This window comes from Macrobrachium nipponense, chromosome 49, assembly GCF_015104395.2.
Source record: "Macrobrachium nipponense isolate FS-2020 chromosome 49, ASM1510439v2, whole genome shotgun sequence".
Taxonomy (NCBI): Eukaryota; Metazoa; Arthropoda; class Malacostraca; order Decapoda; family Palaemonidae; genus Macrobrachium; species Macrobrachium nipponense.
In genome coordinates this window covers 12,181,995-12,199,252 of record NC_087224.1, presented here as the reverse complement: position 1 = coordinate 12,199,252, position 17,258 = coordinate 12,181,995, and the positions used below count along the sequence as shown (strand labels likewise).

The following is a 17,258-nucleotide window of genomic DNA, read 5'->3' as shown; positions in this document are numbered from 1 at the left end:
ACTCTTCCTCTCCTAAAAGAGGATGGAGTTCGGCCTCTCAATCGTGCCCTTTGAAGAGAACCTGGAAGGCGCCAAAAGGAGACGCGGCTGATTCCAGCCCAGAGCGTTTTCCAGAGTATTGGCCCTCGGATCCTAAGAAGGCGAGACAGGAGGAGCCCTCTCTTCAGGATCCAACGAAGAAGTTCCTGATTAACCTGCAGGAGCAGTTAGCCTCTTTAGTAGGCTCTTTCGCTACGGATTCAACAAGGAGGAAAGATGTTTCGCTCCCTGTTAAGAGTTCATCTAAGCGCCCCTCTACGTATAGGAGAGAGCCCCCACACACTCCAAGGCGATTATCGCCTTCGTCGAGAGACTCTTTGGATAGGAGTTTTTCTCCTGACAGGCGATTCCTTTCGCCCTGTAGGCGCTCCTTTCCAAGAGATAAGCGCCCTCCTTTGGACAAGGCTTTGAATCCTGGCAGACAGGAAGTACGTAGCCTCTCTCCTTCTAGACGCCGTGAATCGAGCAGAAGTCTCGATCGATTTAGGTTCAAGGAGCCGGAAGAGAACCTAAACCAATTCAAGTATCAGGATCCTTTGGGACTACAGGACCAGGATTCGCATCAGGAGCCAGTCAGGCGCAAAGAGGCAGTGAGACGCAAGAAAGGGCGTCAAGAGCCTCTCAAGCCCCAGGATTCAGGGCGTCAGGAGTCAGTTAGACGGCAGGAGTCAGGGCGCCAGGAGTCTGTTAGGCGTCAGGAGTCAGGGCGCCAGGAGCCTGCTAGGTGTCAGGAGTCAGGGCGCAGGGAGCCTTTCAAGCGCCCTGAATCAGGACGCCAGGAGCCTATCAAGCGCCGCGAGTCTTGTGAACCTCAAGTGACTAGGCAACAAGAGTCTAGTAGGCGCAAGAATGTGTCTGGCCGCCAGGAGCCTCATTCTTCGTATAGAAGTTTTTCTATCATTCAGCGCTCCCCTTCTTGGGAAAGGAGTACTTCTCCCGGGAAGAGCCAGATCACTTCCAAACGGTCTCCTTCAGTTGATCCTTTGGAAGAAGTGTCGGATGAGGACAAGCCCGTAGATGTAGCAGTTTCGGACTACAAGAGGCTCTCTCTTCTACTTCTCAAGGAGTTCGGAGACTCCCTTCATCCTGCTGATCCTCCTTCACCAGGATCTTTAATGTCCAGTACCAAAGCGCATAAGTCTTCTTCATTCGTCAAGATGCGCCCTGCTTTATGTATGAAAAAGGCTTTAAAGACCTTTTCAGAATGGTTAGCCTCAAGAAAGGAAGCGGGCAAAACAGTTTTTTCCTGCCCTCCTTCCAAGTTAACAGGGAAACCTGGAAGGTGGTACGAGACCAAGGAACCCATGGGGTTAGGCCTCCCTTCATCCGCATACGCGGAGTTTGCTTCTCTAGTAGACTCATCCAGGAGGAAGTCTTTGCTTTCTGCTAAAGCAACATGGGGCATGTGTGAGCTAGACCACCTTCTAAAGGGTCTCTTTAAGACTCTAGAAGTGTTCAATTTCATGGACTGGGTATTGGGAGCATTAGCCAAGAGAGCTCAGGACACCGACTTTGTCTCGATGGAAGAACTTTCTAGTGTCCTGGCTTGCTTGGACAGAGCAGTTATGGACGGCTCCGTAGAAGTTGCCTCGCTTTTCGGAACAGGAGTCTTAAAGAAGAGATCGGCCTTTAGCTCTTTTCTAGCAAGAGCCGTATCACCCTTACAAAGATCCTCTCTTCTTTTCGCCCCTTTGTCCTCTCATCTGTTCCCACAGGAGACGGTTAAGGAGGTTGCAAAATCTCTAACGGAGAAGGCAACTCAGGATCTCCTCACACACTCAGCTAAGAAGTTTAGGCCGGCCGTGCCTATTGAAAAAAGAGAGAGACCCTCTTTTGTACAGCCCTTTCGAGGTGCCTCCTCTTCTAGAACCCCTCTTAGAGGTCGCAGACCAGAACGGAGGAGTAGACCATCTAGAAGGTCCTTCGGAAGTCTAGATGAACAGAGGGTCCTCCAGACAAAAGTAGGCGCCAGACTACTCCAGTTTGCAAAAGTCTGGGCGCAGAAGGGAGCGGATTCTTGGTCCCTCTCGATCCTGAAAAAAGGATACTTGATCCCCTTCAGGGAAAATCCTCCCTTGATGACAACTCCAAGGGAGTTGACTGCAAGATACTCGGATTCGGTCCGAAGACTAGCTATTTTGCAGGCAGTGGAACAGATGATTTCCAAACAAGCAGTAGAACTGGTTCAAGATCTCCAGTCTCCAGGATTTTACAATCGGTTGTTCCTGGTACCGAAAGCATCGGGGGGATGGAGACCGGTGCTAGACGTCAGTGCCCTGAATTTCTTTGTTATGAAGAAGAAATTCTCGATGGAGACGTCTTCCTCTGTTCTGTCTGCTCTTCGTCCAGGGGACTGGATGGTGTCCCTGGACCTTCAAGATGCGTATTTCCATGTGCCAATTCATCCGGCATCACGGAAATACCTAAGATTCATGTTCCAAGGGAAAGTATTCCAGTTCCGAGCGATGTGTTTCGGACTTTTGACTGCCCCTCAAGTCTTCACGGATATCATGAAGAATGTAGCGTATTGGCTACATCTGGAAGGGATCAGGATCTCATTATATCTGGACGATTGGCTAATAAGAACCCAATCGGAGAAACAATGTCTGGAGGACCTTTTCTTTACTCTAAAATTGACAAAGTCCCTGGGACTTTTAGTCAATCTCGAGAAATCCATGCTGACTCCCCAGCAAAGCATTGTCTATTTGGGGATTCAGATGGATTCTCGGGATTTTCTAGCGTATCCTTCGCAGGAAAGGAGAGAACGCTGCTTGGAAAAGGTGGCAGTCTTCTTAAGGAAAGAACATTGTTCCGCGAGGGAATGGATGAGCTTACTGGGGACCCTCTCCTCGATGGAACAGTTCGTTTCCTTAGGAAGACTACACCTAAGACCCCTTCAATTTTATCTGAAGGAGAAATGGGATTGGAAGTCCCAAAATCTGGGAGAAACCTTTCTGATCTCGAAGGGAATCAAGGAAAATATCCTCTGGTGGTTAGATCCACAAAAACTAAGCAAGGGGATCTCCCTTCACTTAGAGAACCCTCGCCTAGCGTTATTTGCAGACGCCTCAGATTCAGGGTGGGGAGCAACCCTAGGTTCGGAAGAAGTGTCAGGCACTTGGGTAGGAGAACAAGTGTCCTGGCACATAAACAAGAAAGAACTAACAGCCATTCATCTAGCTCTAGTTCATTTCGAGGAACAGGTCTCAGGTCTGGTGATTCAAATTCACTCGGACAACACAACAGCCCTTGCATATATAAAGAAACAGGGGGGGACGCATTCCTTTTCCCTGTACGAATCAGCAAAGGATCTGCTGATTTGGGCTCAGGAAAGGAAGATCTCTCTTCTCACAAGGTTTGTGCAGGGAGAGAGAAATGTCCGGGCGGATCTGTTGGGCAGGAAAGACCAAGTCCTACCCACGGAATGGACTCTCAATCCTCAGATTTGCCAACAACTGTGGCATCTGTGGGGAAGGCCCAATATAGACCTGTTTGCGACCAACACGAATCACAGACTAGAAAACTATTGCTCCCCGATCTCGGATCCGCAAGCAGTAGCCGTAGACAGCTTTCTGCTAGATTGGACAGGCTTAGACACATACGCCTTCCCTCCTTTCAAGATAGTAGGGGAAATATTGAGGAAGTTCGCTTGCTCAGAGGGAACAAAAATGACCCTCATTGCTCCCTTCTGGCCAGCTCTCGATTGGTTCACAGAGGTGCTGGAGTGGATAGTAGATTTTCCAAGATCGCTTCCACTGAGGAACGATCTTCTCAAACAGCCCCACTTCGACAGATTTCACAAGAACCTCCCCGCTCTAAGTCTAACCGCCTTCAGACTGTCGAAGGACTCGTCAGAGCAAGAGGTTTTTCGCGCGAAGTGGCGAAGGCTATTGCAAGAGCCAGAAGAGTTTCCACCTCTAGGGTGTATCAGTCGAAGTGGGAGTTGTTTAGAAGATGGTGTAAGAATAAGAAAATGTCCACTTCCAGTACCTCTGTAACTGAAATCGCTGATTTTCTTCTCTATTTGAGAAAGAACTGTAACCTGGCAGTATCGACAGTAAAATGTTACAGGAGTATGCTGGCCTCAGTCTTTCGACATAGAGGACTAGATCTTACTAATAATAAAGATCTCCATGACCTTATAAGGTCTTTCGAAACCACGAAAGACCAGATAATCAAGAAACCTAGCTGGAACTTGGATGTGGTCCTTAAGTTCCTAATGTCAGAAATTTGTACCGTCTCACACAGCTTCATTTAGAGACTTAACTAGAAAGTCCTTATTTCTGTTTGCATTAGCAACAGCTAAGAGAATTAGCGAGTTGCAAGCCTTGGAAGGTAAAGTTGGTTTTAGGAAGGATTCAGCGGTTTGCACCTTTAAACCATTTTTTCTAGCAAAGAACGAAAATCCCTCAAAACCTTGGCCAAGAAGCTTTGAGATAAAAGGACTTTCTTTCATTAACAGGAAGAGAACTAGAGAGGACTTTGTGTCCAGTCAGGGCACTCAAGTTCTACCTGAAGAAAAAAGTGTTGCTGGGAGGTACAGAAGAAAGTCTTTGGTGCTCTGTAAAAGATCCGAAAAGATCGATTTCAAAGAATGCCCTTATGTTCTTCATAAAGGATGTAATAAAGGAAGCTCACCTTACTTGCAATGAAGAGCACCTCAAGATTCTCAGAGTAAGAGCACATGAAGTGAGAGCCATAGCTACGTCAATGGCATTTCACAAAACATGGTCTCTTCAGGCACTGATAGAGTCAACTTTTTTGAGATGTAATTCTGTGTTTGCCTCCAATTACCTAAGAGACGTAAAAATTTCTTACGAAAAGTGCTTTACTCTGGGAGCGTATGTTTCGGCGAATTCAGTGCTGGGAGAAGGGGCTGAAGCTAATCCTTCATAACTTACTTTAGTGTTTAAATTTGTCTTTATTGGTGGTTGTTTTTATTGGTTGATTGTCAGAGGGAATAGGGGACCCTCTTGCAATTCATAGGTTATAACAGTACTAACATGGTCAGGTGATCGGGATTGGCTTCAGTGCTCCTTGTGTTTACTTATAGAAACCTTAACTCTGTCATGTAAGAGGGCTAGTCCCCATTGATATGACAAAGGTCAAGGCTTTACCATGTAAGTGGGTCAGCCCCCATTGGTACGATCAAGAGTAGGTAGGCTCTGTCGCGTAAGCGGGCTAGCCCCCATTGACACGATCCAAAGAGTTATTCAGCCATAGGTCCATACCTCGCTGGGACTCTTGAGGCAGGCAGACTCATAGACAGTAATCATGAAGTCTTCAGCCCAATCAGGTAGGAACCATGGATTATTATATCCAAGAACATATGTTGTTTTTCCCTGTTTTTAATGTATTTAGTATAAGTATTATCATTATGTTTTAGCTGTCTCTTACCCTCCACCAAGGGTGCCAATCAGCTAAGTATATATCTGCTGGGTAAGTTTTCATGTACAAAAATGATATTGTTAAGATACAATAAAGTTTTGTACATACTTACCTGGCAGATATATACTTAGCTATAGACTCCGTCGTCCCGACAGAATTTCAAAGCTCACGGCACACGCGACAGGTAGGTCAGGTGATCCCCCATTCCCGCCGCTGGGTGGCGGGATCCGGAACCATTCCCGTTTTCTAAGACATAATTTCTCTTCCACCTGTCTCCTGAGGGGAGGATGGGTGGGCCATTAATCGTATATATCTGCCAGGTAAGTATGTACAAAACTTTATTGTATCTTAACAATATCATTTTGGTATTGTGCCCAGGGCAAGGGCGTGAATATTTTATCCTGAGTCTTGTCAGCGGTCAGGCACATCCCCACTGCAAGGCTTCACTGATGTAGAGGCAACTCCCGGCTCACTGCCACACCACTACAGGTTAAGGCAGCATGTCCTGCTGTAGCTCTCTTGCCAAGTAAGCAAGTGACAACACTGAGCCAGTGTTAACCTTTCCTCTAGTTCAATAATAACATGCCTTTAATACATTTATTCCACCCCCCTTGCAATGTGGGATTCAGCTAAGTAATTTCTTAATAAGCTACTTTTATAATAAAATGAAGTTTTATAAAAATAAATATACTTACCAAGTATAAGTACTAAATCAGAGCCCGCCCTCCTCCCCTCTGATTTTCTTGGACTAAGCGGCATAAATAAGAATGATGCTATTGGCTAATGTTGCTTGCGAGTTCCCGCTGTGGGGGGCGGGACCTGCCACCCACACATTGCAACAGTCACTTGCGCATAAATTTTTTTATTTTGAATGCCGTGCGAGGCTAATCGTTAGCTAAGTAATTACTTGGTAAGCATATTTATAAAACTTCATTTCATTACAAAAATATCAATTTTTGGCTCTTATCGGCACCGATAGCTGGATTTTGGCACCAATAATCGGCTAATGGTGCCTTTGGTAGGTGTGTATCAGTGGCAATACATACTCTGTTATCAGCGCCGATAACTGGAAATCGGTGCATTTCGGTGCGCCATAAAACTGGATAGGTGATAAATGAGGACACCGATAACCTGGAACAGCCTGTACAAACAAATGGCAGAAGCAACTTGTACTGACCACCTGTTTGTTTAATGAACACTCAAGCCAACTTAATTGGAGAGATGATCTTTGGCTTATTTTGGGTTGAGAGGTGTTTAAAGAGTTGTTTTATATAAGTAACTTCCTAAGTAATTACATTGCTCTGTATTCCTACTTCATGGCAGCTTAAGATTAAAAATTTTGTAGTAGCACTACATATTCTTTTGTAGGTAACTAACTCCGCCCATTTTCAGTGAAGCATAGGTACAAACAGACTGAGGTGCCCAATTCGTTCCTGCCGCTCATCAAGTGTGCATGGTTTGGGTAGCTTTTGTTTTGGTTCACTGGTTGGATGTTCCGCAGCTTTCAGTGAAGCACTCCTTGTAATTTGGTACAGGCAGTCCCCGGTTAATTGGTGGGGGTTCCATTCTCAGCGGGGTGCAGGTAAGCAAAACCGCCATCAACTAAAACTGGCGATTTATGGCGCTCATGGCGCAGTGCTTCGGTTAATGGCGCAGATAACCAGGTAATGTCACCTCTGTTATGTACATTACAGCTCCATAACTCTTATCAGCACCTAATGGCGCCGATAATCGAAACTCGGCCCGTTACGGCGCCATAAATCTCTGCTTTTATGGCCCTAGACAAGTGCTATAAAACCGGATCGCCATTAACAGGGTCCGTCGATAACTGGGGACTGCCTTGATGTTACATCTAAGCTTAGCTAGATTTTGGATTCTCGATACCGACTCGTCGATTTATGGCGCTAGACGATCGCCATAAAACTGGATTGCCATTAACTGAGTCTGCCAGTAACTGGGGACTGCCTGTATTTGTAGTTTTAGCAGAGGATAATCTTGTTCAGGAAATGTAAGACTACTTTCTCATTTTATATATGCACCTTACCAAGTAGTTACATAGCTATAGTTTCTATCCATCAGCAGCTAGAATTTAAATTTTGAAAGTTCTATCTGCCAAGGCAGTTCATTGTGACGTCTGTAGACCTTGCACCAGGACAACTAATTAGTGGGAGCTACTAAGGAATTCTGGTGGGTATAAGGCTGAAGTCCTAGTGTAGTACAGGTTGAGGACTTAGAGAAAAGGATAGGAGCATAAACCTAATACCCAGGTTTGTTTTAGGGAGGAACAGGGTCATGGTCATTATCTTCAACTGGAGCAATTAGGAATTAGGTTACTGTTTCAGAGATTATAGCATCCTGAAATCAGTTCCCAACTCTAGAGCAGTGTCTAAAAATTTAACCCTCTTACGCCGAAGCGGTAAAAAGAAATTGTCTCCCGTGTGCCGGAGGTGTTTCAGAGTGAGCGCGGAAGCGGAAAAAATATTTTTTTCAAAAAATCACAGCGCGCTTAGTTTTCAAGATTAAGAGTTCATTTTTGGCTCCTTTTTTTGTCATTGGCTGAAGTTTAGTATGCAACCATCAGATATGAAAAAAATTATCATTATCATATATAAATAATGCGATATATGATAGCGCAAAAACGAAATTTCGTATATAATTGTATTCAAATCGCGCTGTGTGCAAAACGGTTAAAGGTAACAAGTTAATTTTTTTTAGTTGTAATGTACACTAAATTGCAATAATTTTGGTATATAACACATTGTAAAACGATAAAAGCAACACAGAGAAAATATTATCACAAAATAATGCATGAATTCGTAACGCGCTGACGTAAACAAATATTTTTTTCAAAAATTCACCATAAATCTAAATATTGTCCTAGAGACTTCCAATTTCTTTCAAAATGAAGACAAACTATACTGTAAGAGTATTAGCTTACAATTGCAGTTTTCGACCATATCTGACGAGTTAAAGTTGACCGAATGTCGAATTTTTTTATATATATATTTTTTATATGCAATTATTTCAGAAATAAGAAAAGCTACAACCTTCAAATATTTTTTGTTTTATTCTACATGAAATTGCGCACATTTTCATATATAAAACTCTATGAAATGCCTAATATGAAACGGAGCAAATATTCCGAGAATGGTACGTACGCATTTCAGAGATTTGTGGCGGAGAATCCGCGCGCGGAGGGAAGGAAAGATTTTTTTTTAAATTCACCATAAATCTAAATATTTTGCTAGAGACTTCGAATTTGTTTCAAGATGAAGATAAATGACTGAATATTACTAGACTGTAAGAGTTTTAGCTTACAATTGCGTTTTTCAACCATTTCGGTAGAGTCAAAGTTGACCAAACGTGGTTTTTTTTCTATTTATCGTGATTTATATGCAAATATTTCGAAAATGAGAAAAGCTACAACCTTCAATTATTTTTTGTTGTATTCTACATGAAATTGCGCACATTTTCATATATAAAACTTTATGTAATGGCTAATTTAAAATGGTGCAAACATTACCACAATCTCACGTATGATTTTTTCGGAAGAGTTACCGCGCGGACGTAAAGAAAATGTTATTTTTTTCATAAATTCACCATAAATCGAAATATTGTGCTAGAGACTTCCAATTTGTTGCAAAATGAAGGTAAATGCTTGAATATTACTAGAATATAAGCATTTTAGCTTACAATTGCGTTTTTTGACCATTTTGGTAGAGTCAAAGTTGACCGAAGGTTGAAATTTTGGCAATTATCGTTATTTATATGAAAATATCTCAAAACTGATAAAAGCTACAACCATGGGTAGTTTTTAGTTGTATTGTGCATGAAATTGCGCACATTTCCATATATAAACTTTATATAACGGCTAATTTTAAAATGGTGCAAACATTACCACAATCGCATGTATGATTTTTTTCGGAAGAGTTACCGCGCGGACGTAAGGAAAAGGTTTTTTCATAAATTCACCATAAATCGAAATATTGTGCTAGAGACTTCCAATTAGTTGCAAAATTAAGGTAAATGATTGAATATTACTAAAATATAAGAGTTTTAGCTTACAATTGCGTTTTTTGACCATTTCGGTAGAGTCAAAGTTGACCAAAGGTTGAAATTTTGGCAATTATCGTTATTTATATGAAAATATCTCAAAACTGATAAAAGCTACAATCATGAGTATTTTATTTTTGTATTCTACATAAAAATGCACACATTTTCATATATAATACTTCATGTAACGGCTAATTTACAATGGTACAAAAATTATGTCAAAGTGACGAAATAATTTCCAAGATGTGTCACAGATACTTTTTAGTGCGGCAAGAAAAAAATTCGCGCTTGCGCGCCTGCGTAACGATTGTAAACAAAACAACACCTTGATCCGTGAACTCCCAGCATCCCCCAAAGCGCGTGATTCAAAAGTTTTAGGCTGGTAGGCCTATAAGTATTTTTCCGCAAATTTAAAAAAAAACTTTTGTAAGTCGACGTAAAATACGTCCAGTTGGCACACGGGAGACAAAAAATGTCGACATAAAATACGTCCAGTCGGCGTAAGAGGGTTAATAGCCAGTTTACTGTTTTATGTTTTGGGTTGTCAAGTATATGAGATGAATGCCCTAGTAACACCTTGGTGGACAACATACAGACTGTCACCTTTTAATAGCTTTCTTCTCAGTAATAAGTTGAGGAGTCTAGGGCTTTACTAAATATTTCTGTCAAATAACTCAGCTTCTGAGGCTCAAAATGACAATAACAATGAGTGTGGGGTTCTGCCTAGCTGTGGGTCAACTCACTTAGATACTTAGATGTACTGCAGTTGATGGTGCTGGAGTCATGGGAAGATTTGCTATATGAGCACAAATGACTCTGTTTTCCATTGCAATGAATACGTCACTGAAAAATGAAAAGGGTTTTGGGACTTAAAAATTTTTCAATAATATTGTTAATGAAAGAGCTTTTGGAAAAAGCTTGGAAAAGTTTGTCACCCAAATAAATCTTTTATAATTGTAGTTTGTTCTAAATGCTTTCGTATAGATTCAGTTTTGTACATGAAGATACATAGCCATTGAAATCAAGGTTACCATTCTATCTTGTGAATAATTTATACTTAAAGCTTCAACTTTCATAATTCCCTTTAAAAGTACAGACCATCATAGTAGATATTTAGATGTGGATTAAGTTACTTGAAGATGTACGTTATCATCTTGAAGCGTTTGATTACTTGTCCTTTTTTATGAAATCTTCCTATATACATATATAGTATGATTACTGTATTTGTTTTTTATATGCAATTTCAGGGCAGCAGCCAAATGCAACAAAGGGATCGAAGTGCTTTGCTGCTTAGCACTGAAAAGTTTCATCACAGTTTTTGTAAGGGTTCTCAGAGGACCATCAGCTGCAAACAAATGTGTCCGAAAGATCAGAAGATTAATCCATTGCTGCTTGTGTGAAGACAGAGCTTTCTATCCTGAAACTGTATACTTAGTTGGTAAGTAATTGTTATTATTCTCTCTATATTTGTTTATAGTTTTTATCTTTGGCCATCAATGTAGCAGACAAGATTCATACTTTTGAAAATAAGACAAATGTTTTATAGCTAGAAATTTTAATCCTCCTCCTCCTCAAGAAGTGTGCATAATAATGTTACGAGTGAAAGTATAAAAAAATTATAGTCTCTTTGAAAATTTACAGATCTTCAAGTATCATAGGGCTGCTACATTTTATTGTAAATATTGTTGTATTCTTTCCTGTTACTTGGCTTGATCCTTGCCACAAATTGAAGTTTGCTCTGGGTGCTGGAAACAGTTTGATATAGATCTTTTATAGATTAAAAACTCCATTTCTCCATTAAATTTGAGAGAAAATGTTGCATTACTTGACATTTTTGTGAAAAATAACTTATGGATGTTTCTTTGAGTTTTATAACTTGCTTGGATTCATTCTTGAAGTTGCTAGTTTGAGGTTTTTCATTGCTTGGAATTGGAATGACAGAACGTGAGAGATTTGACTGTGGCATTTCAAGGAATATTCTAATTGAGTTCAGAATGGAGATGATCTTTTACAGTATAGTCACCACCCTAGGTAGATACGAAGAGATAGGGTCACAAGTTAAAACTCTGTTTGGAGCACTCCCCTTTGTCACCCATAATATCAAATTTTGCTCTGTGTGTCTGTTCTGCTAATAAGAATTTTTTACAAAGAACATGAGGAAGAAAAAGAACCTGTTCCTTTAACCCTGTTATTGATTATCCCGAATATTCTTGATTTAGTACCGTGCAGTCTTACAATTACAATAATAGATACTCGTTCATACTTTTAAAATATTCCTGCATATTGAATCTTCCTGATTTAGCTGGTTCTTTGATGAATTCCCATTTTCTATATTTCCATACCCCAAAGTAAACATTTACTTTGTATTTTTGTCGGTAGATGGCAGTGTGCATTGTTTACTGTACGTACTTTATGACCTTCCATTGCGAGATGCTGCTTTTGTGAAATTCTCTCCAAGTTCATAACTATCAAAGCATGGAAAAATGACTAAATTTTAAATGTTGCATGACTAAGTTTTATTTGTTCATACAGGAAGCAAACCTTCGGTCTTAACATCAAGATAAATCTTCTAGTGCCAGCTGGAAAACAAAAATAGTATAATTTATGACTCCTGAGTTAACTCAGGAATGTGAACATCAGCAAAAATTATGCACTACATAATAAAAACCAACTTATGAACAGCTACCTCTATGTCACCCTTGGAAAAGGTGCATAATTTGTAAGCCTTCCTTGCTAAGGTGAAAGTCTATCAAAGTGCGGAACTAGTAAGTCCAAGGGTAAGGGACTGTTCTCTGACAGAAAAGGCGCAGTTGTTGAGTTGTTAGATAGAAAGAAAATGATTCCCAAACTAGCCTAGCAGGAACTACAATGGCCCCATTCCTTACCTGTCTTGATTTATAGCTGCTGAAAGAAGTTATACCTAAATTGGGATTGGATAGCCCTTGGTAACCATTGTTGTCGGTAGATGTTGTTCAGCTGTGGATGCCAAAGTCATAAAAAAAATAATGTTTCATACATTCAACTTACCTGTCAGATATATACATAGTTATCGACTCCGTCGTCCCCGACAGAAATTCAAATTTCGCGGCACTCGCTACAGGTAGGTCAGGTGATCTACCGCCCTGCTCTGGGTGGCAGGACTAGGAACCATTCCCGTTTTCTAATCAGATTCTCTCTGTCGCCGGTGGTATCAAACATTGTTGTTACTTCCTCCTGACTAGAATTCTTTTTTCACAACGCTTTTGATCATCTCTCGCTGATATTTGGTGACGTACTTGGATCGTTGTTTGGCATTCGCTATCGTGGACTGTTTTTTGGAATTCGTGAATATGTCTGACTCTAGTGTTAGTTTCAGAGTGTGTGTGAATGAGGGCTGTAAGGTGAGGATTCCGAAAGCTTCGGTAGATCCTCACACTACATGCAGTAGTTGTAGAATGGTTGAATGCTCGATTGAGAATACGTGTAACGAGTGTGAGAAACTGAGTGCGCAAGAGTGGAAGAATCTAACTTCTTACTTGAAGAAGTTAGAGAAAGATAGAGAGAGGAAGGCGGCTTACAAAACCCGCAGAATGTCTACATCTCGTGATTTACTGTCTAGTTCTGTAGCTTCTTCCTCTGATAATCATGCCCATTCTGTTTCAGCCCGTTCACAAATTGCTAATCCCTCTAGTTCTGCTTCGGAAATAGCGGAACTCAGAGCTTCCCTTCAGAAAATGCAGGAAAAAATGGCAGCATTGGAAGGTAAGGAAAGTGAATGTGGTTTCGCTAGTGATATTAGTGTCCCCAGTGTAGTGGAGGGGGCGTCTGGTCGTCTCTGCGACGCTCCCAGGCCTAGACCTCTTCCAAGCTCCCTGGCCCGGAGGAGAAGGAAAGTCGAAAGCCGTACGGGGGTTGTGGAGAATCCCCAACGATCAGGCGTCCCTTCGGCAGAATCTATCATATCACAAACTGCCAAGGACCGCTATAGGAAAAGCGTCCTTCGAGAGTGCTTTTCGTCTTCTAGTTCGCCCTCTCCGAGAAGAGGATGGAAGGAGTCGAAACTTTCCCGTCCGCTGAAGAGGAGTATGAAAGAACATGAGCTCAATTCTAGTCCCGAGCGCTTCTCTGAAGAAGAAGCGCCTTCGGTAATAAAGAAGGCTAGAAAACAATCAGACTCTGGGTCTGGAGGAGATCCTAGAGCGCCTTCCAGATCTCCCTCTCCTGATTCGAAAGATTCCTCAACCAGGAAAATTTTAATGAATGTGCAGGAACAATTAGCCTCGTTGGTAGGAGTTCTTTATAAGGAGCCTACTCGTAGGAAGGATGATAGGCTTCCTATTAAAAGATCTAAATACCGATCCCCTGTCACGCGCAACGAGCCTTCCAGGGGAGGTGTCGCACAGGCGACCATCTCCGGCGGGAACGGTGCGTTAGACAGGAGAGAAGTAAGAAAGGAAGTTACTCCTGTCAAGAGTTTGGCTCCAGCCAGGAGCCAGGCTCCGAGTAGGCGCAAAGAGCCAGAGTATTCAGTACAACGTTCAAGATCTTCAACCAAGCGCCAAGAGTTAACTGAAGAAGAAGATCCTGTTAGGAGTAGAGCGCTTGTTAAACGAAAAGTGCCTACCATGATCAATACTCCTACTAAACACCATACGCATTCCAAGGATCAGGAGTATTTGGAGCGACATACTCCTGCCAGGCGCCAGGAGTCTTCGGACCTCGATACTCCTCCCAGGCGCCGAGTATTTCAGTTTATCTCCTCCCAGGCCGCCCAGAGTATTCCTGAACTTTAATACTCCTACCCAGGCGCCAGGAGTATTCTGAACTTAATACTCCTCCCAGGCGCCAGGATATTCCGAACTTTATACTCCTCCCAGGCGCCAGGAGATTCTGTTAATCTTGGAATACTCCTCCCAGGCGCCAGAGTATTCGGAACAAGATGCGCCTACCAGACGCCAGGAGTATTCGAAGCGCGTTGCGCCTGCCAAGCACCAGGAGTATTCCAAACACGTTACTCCTTCCAGGCGCGATACTCCTGCCGTACGCCAGGCGCATTCCCTGCATGAAGAGCCTGACATCCGACAGGAGTCATCCAAGCGTCAATCTTTTAGCAAAGAGAGAGTAACTCTTAGTCCCTCTCCAATTAGAAGTGCTTCTTCGGAAAGGAAGAGAGTAAGGGAAGAAACAGAAGAAAGAAGGGAGCCTTCTCCTTCCGAGCCTATGAACCCAGAAGATGCCTCGGAGGATGAAATGAAGGAAGGATTTTTCTAATTACAAAGTTCTTTCGTCCTTTCTTTTGGAAGAATATGGAGACTCTTTAACGCCAGCCGCTCCTCCTTCTCCACGCTCTCTGTTTTCGAGCACGAAAACGCACAAGTCTTCCTCTTTCCTAAAAATGAAGCCTGCTATATCTATGAGGAGGGCGCTACAATCTCTTGACTCCTGGTTCAAGAAGAAGAAGGAGTTAGGAAGGACAGTCTTTTGTATGCCTCCCGCTAAACTTACAGGGAGGAGAGGCATTTGGTACGAAACGGGAGAAAATATGGGATTGTCTCTGTCCGTTTCAGCTGAGTCAGACTTCTCGAGTTTGGTAGACTCATCGAGAAGACACGCCTTGAATTCAGCAAAAGTAACATGGGTCTTTCGGAACGGACCACCTCCTCAAAGGACTTTTTCACACTTTAGAAGTTTTTAACTTCTTAGATTGGTCCCTTGGGGTTCTTGCCAAGAAGTCTCATGAAAAGGAACAACTGGACCCAGAAACCCTAAATAGCATCCTCACATGCATTGATAAGGCTGTTCAGGATGGATCGGCTGAAGTATGCTCCCTCTTTGGTGCAGGAGTTTTAAAGAAGAGGGCGGTTCACAGTGCTTTCCTCACGAAGGCCGTCTCTCCTTCGCAAAGGTCCGCCTTATTGTTTGCGCCTCTCTCAGAACATCTTTTTCCCTCGCAGTTGGTGAAGGATATTGCCCATTCACTGACTGAAAAGGCCACCCAGGATCTCCTTAGACAATCCTCAAGGAAAAATAGACCTGTGGCCAGTGAGGAAAAGAAAGTGGCTCGTCCAGCACAGCAGCAGCCCTTTCGAGGAGGCCTTCCAGCTAGATCTATCGCCAGAAGGAAGTCAACCGAGAAAAGGGGCAGGTCTTCCTTCTGTCCCTTTAAGAAGGGAAAGTGAGAAATCTATCCTCCAGACACCTGTAGGAGCCAGGTTACATTTCTTTGCGAAAGCCTGGGAAGACATAGGATCGAATCCTTGGACGACGTCAATCATCAAGAAGGGTTATTACATCCCATTAAAGGACATTCCTCCCTTGACAACATCACCGAGGGAACTGTCCGCCAGATACAAGGACCCTGTTCTGATGGATACTCTTCGTCAGATGGTGGAACAGATGTGGGACAAAAGAGCAATAGAGCTGGTGCTGGATTGCAGCTCCCCGGGGTTTTACAATCGCTTGTTTCTTGTAGCAAAAGCCTCGGGGGGATGGAGACCGGTACTGGATGTAAGTGCGCTGAACAAATTCGTAAAACAATAGAAGTTCAGCATGGAAACGTCTGCTTCAGTCCTTGCAGCACTGCGTCAAGGAGATTGGATGGCGTCCCTAGACCTTCAGGACGCATATTTCCACATCCCGATCCACCATTCGTCGAGGAGTACCTTCGATTTATGTTCGAGGGAAGAATCTATCAGTTCAGGGCCCTGTGTTTCGGCCTTTCCACGGCTCCTCAAGTCTTTACGGACGTGATGAAAAATGTATCAAGACACTTACATTTGAAAAGGATAAACGTCTCCCTGTACCTGGACGACTGGCTCATCAGAGCCAGGTCTCAAAAGCAGTGTTTGGAGGACCTGTCAACAACACTGGAATTGACAAAATCATTGGGATTGATCGTGAACCTCGAGAAGTCTCAGATGATCCCCAGCCAGAACGTGGTTTATCTGGGGATTCAGATGGATTCTCGGGGTTTTCGAGTTTTTCCCTCTCAAGAGAGAATAAGGAAAGGCTGTGCCACAGTATCGAACTTCTTAGGGAAAGAGCGCACTTCAGCGAGGGAATGGCTGAGCCTTCTGGGGACCCTTTCCTCGCTCGAACAGTTCTTTCCCCTAGGAAGACTATCTCGTCCGCTTCAGTTCTTCCTGAGAAGAAGTTGGAGTTGGAAGACAGGACAGCTCTCGGACATGTTTCCAATCTCGGAGGAAATAAAAAATCATTTAAAGTGGTGGTTGATTCCCTTAAAAGAAAACAAAGGAGTATCCCTGCAAGTACGGAACCCAAGCCTGACATTGTTCTCAGACGCGTCGGAGTCGGGCTGGGGTGCAACATTGGGATCCAAAGAAGTGTCAGGCACCTGGTCGGCAGAACAGGTGTCATGGCACATAAATTGCAAGGAGCTTTTAGCAATTCACCTTGCGCTAAAGAGCTTCGAACACATAGTCAGAGGCAAGGTCGTACAGATAAACTCAGACAATACGACCGCTCTGGCTTATGTCAAGAAACAAGGAGGGACTCACTCTTTCGCTCTGTACGAGCTGGCAAGAGATCTGTTGATTTGGGCGAACCAAAGGAAGGTAGTTCTTCTAACGAGGTTTGTCCAAGGGGAGAGGAATGTGAGAGCGGACAGACTGAGCAGGAGGTTCCAGGTCCTTCCCACAGAATGGACACTCCACTCAGAAGTCTGTCAGAGCCTTTGGTACCTTTGGGGGAAGCCTCAAATAGATCTTTTCGCCACATTCCTCTCCAAAAGGATAGACACATTTTGTGCCCTAGTGGAAGATCCCAGGGCTTATGCAACA

The 17,258-nt window shown here is 43.1% G+C and overlaps 1 protein-coding gene across 1 annotated transcript in view; it reads left to right on the top strand.

The window, feature by feature from the left end:
- The window catches only part of LOC135205207 (TRMT1-like protein), an 84,850-nt gene that overhangs the window by 35,970 nt on the left and 31,622 nt on the right, over positions 1-17,258 (top strand). The window contains exon 4 of the mRNA XM_064235570.1: positions 10,728-10,918. Coding sequence (XP_064091640.1) covers positions 10,728-10,918 — 191 coding nt within the window. The remainder of the gene's footprint in view (positions 1-10,727; positions 10,919-17,258) is intronic.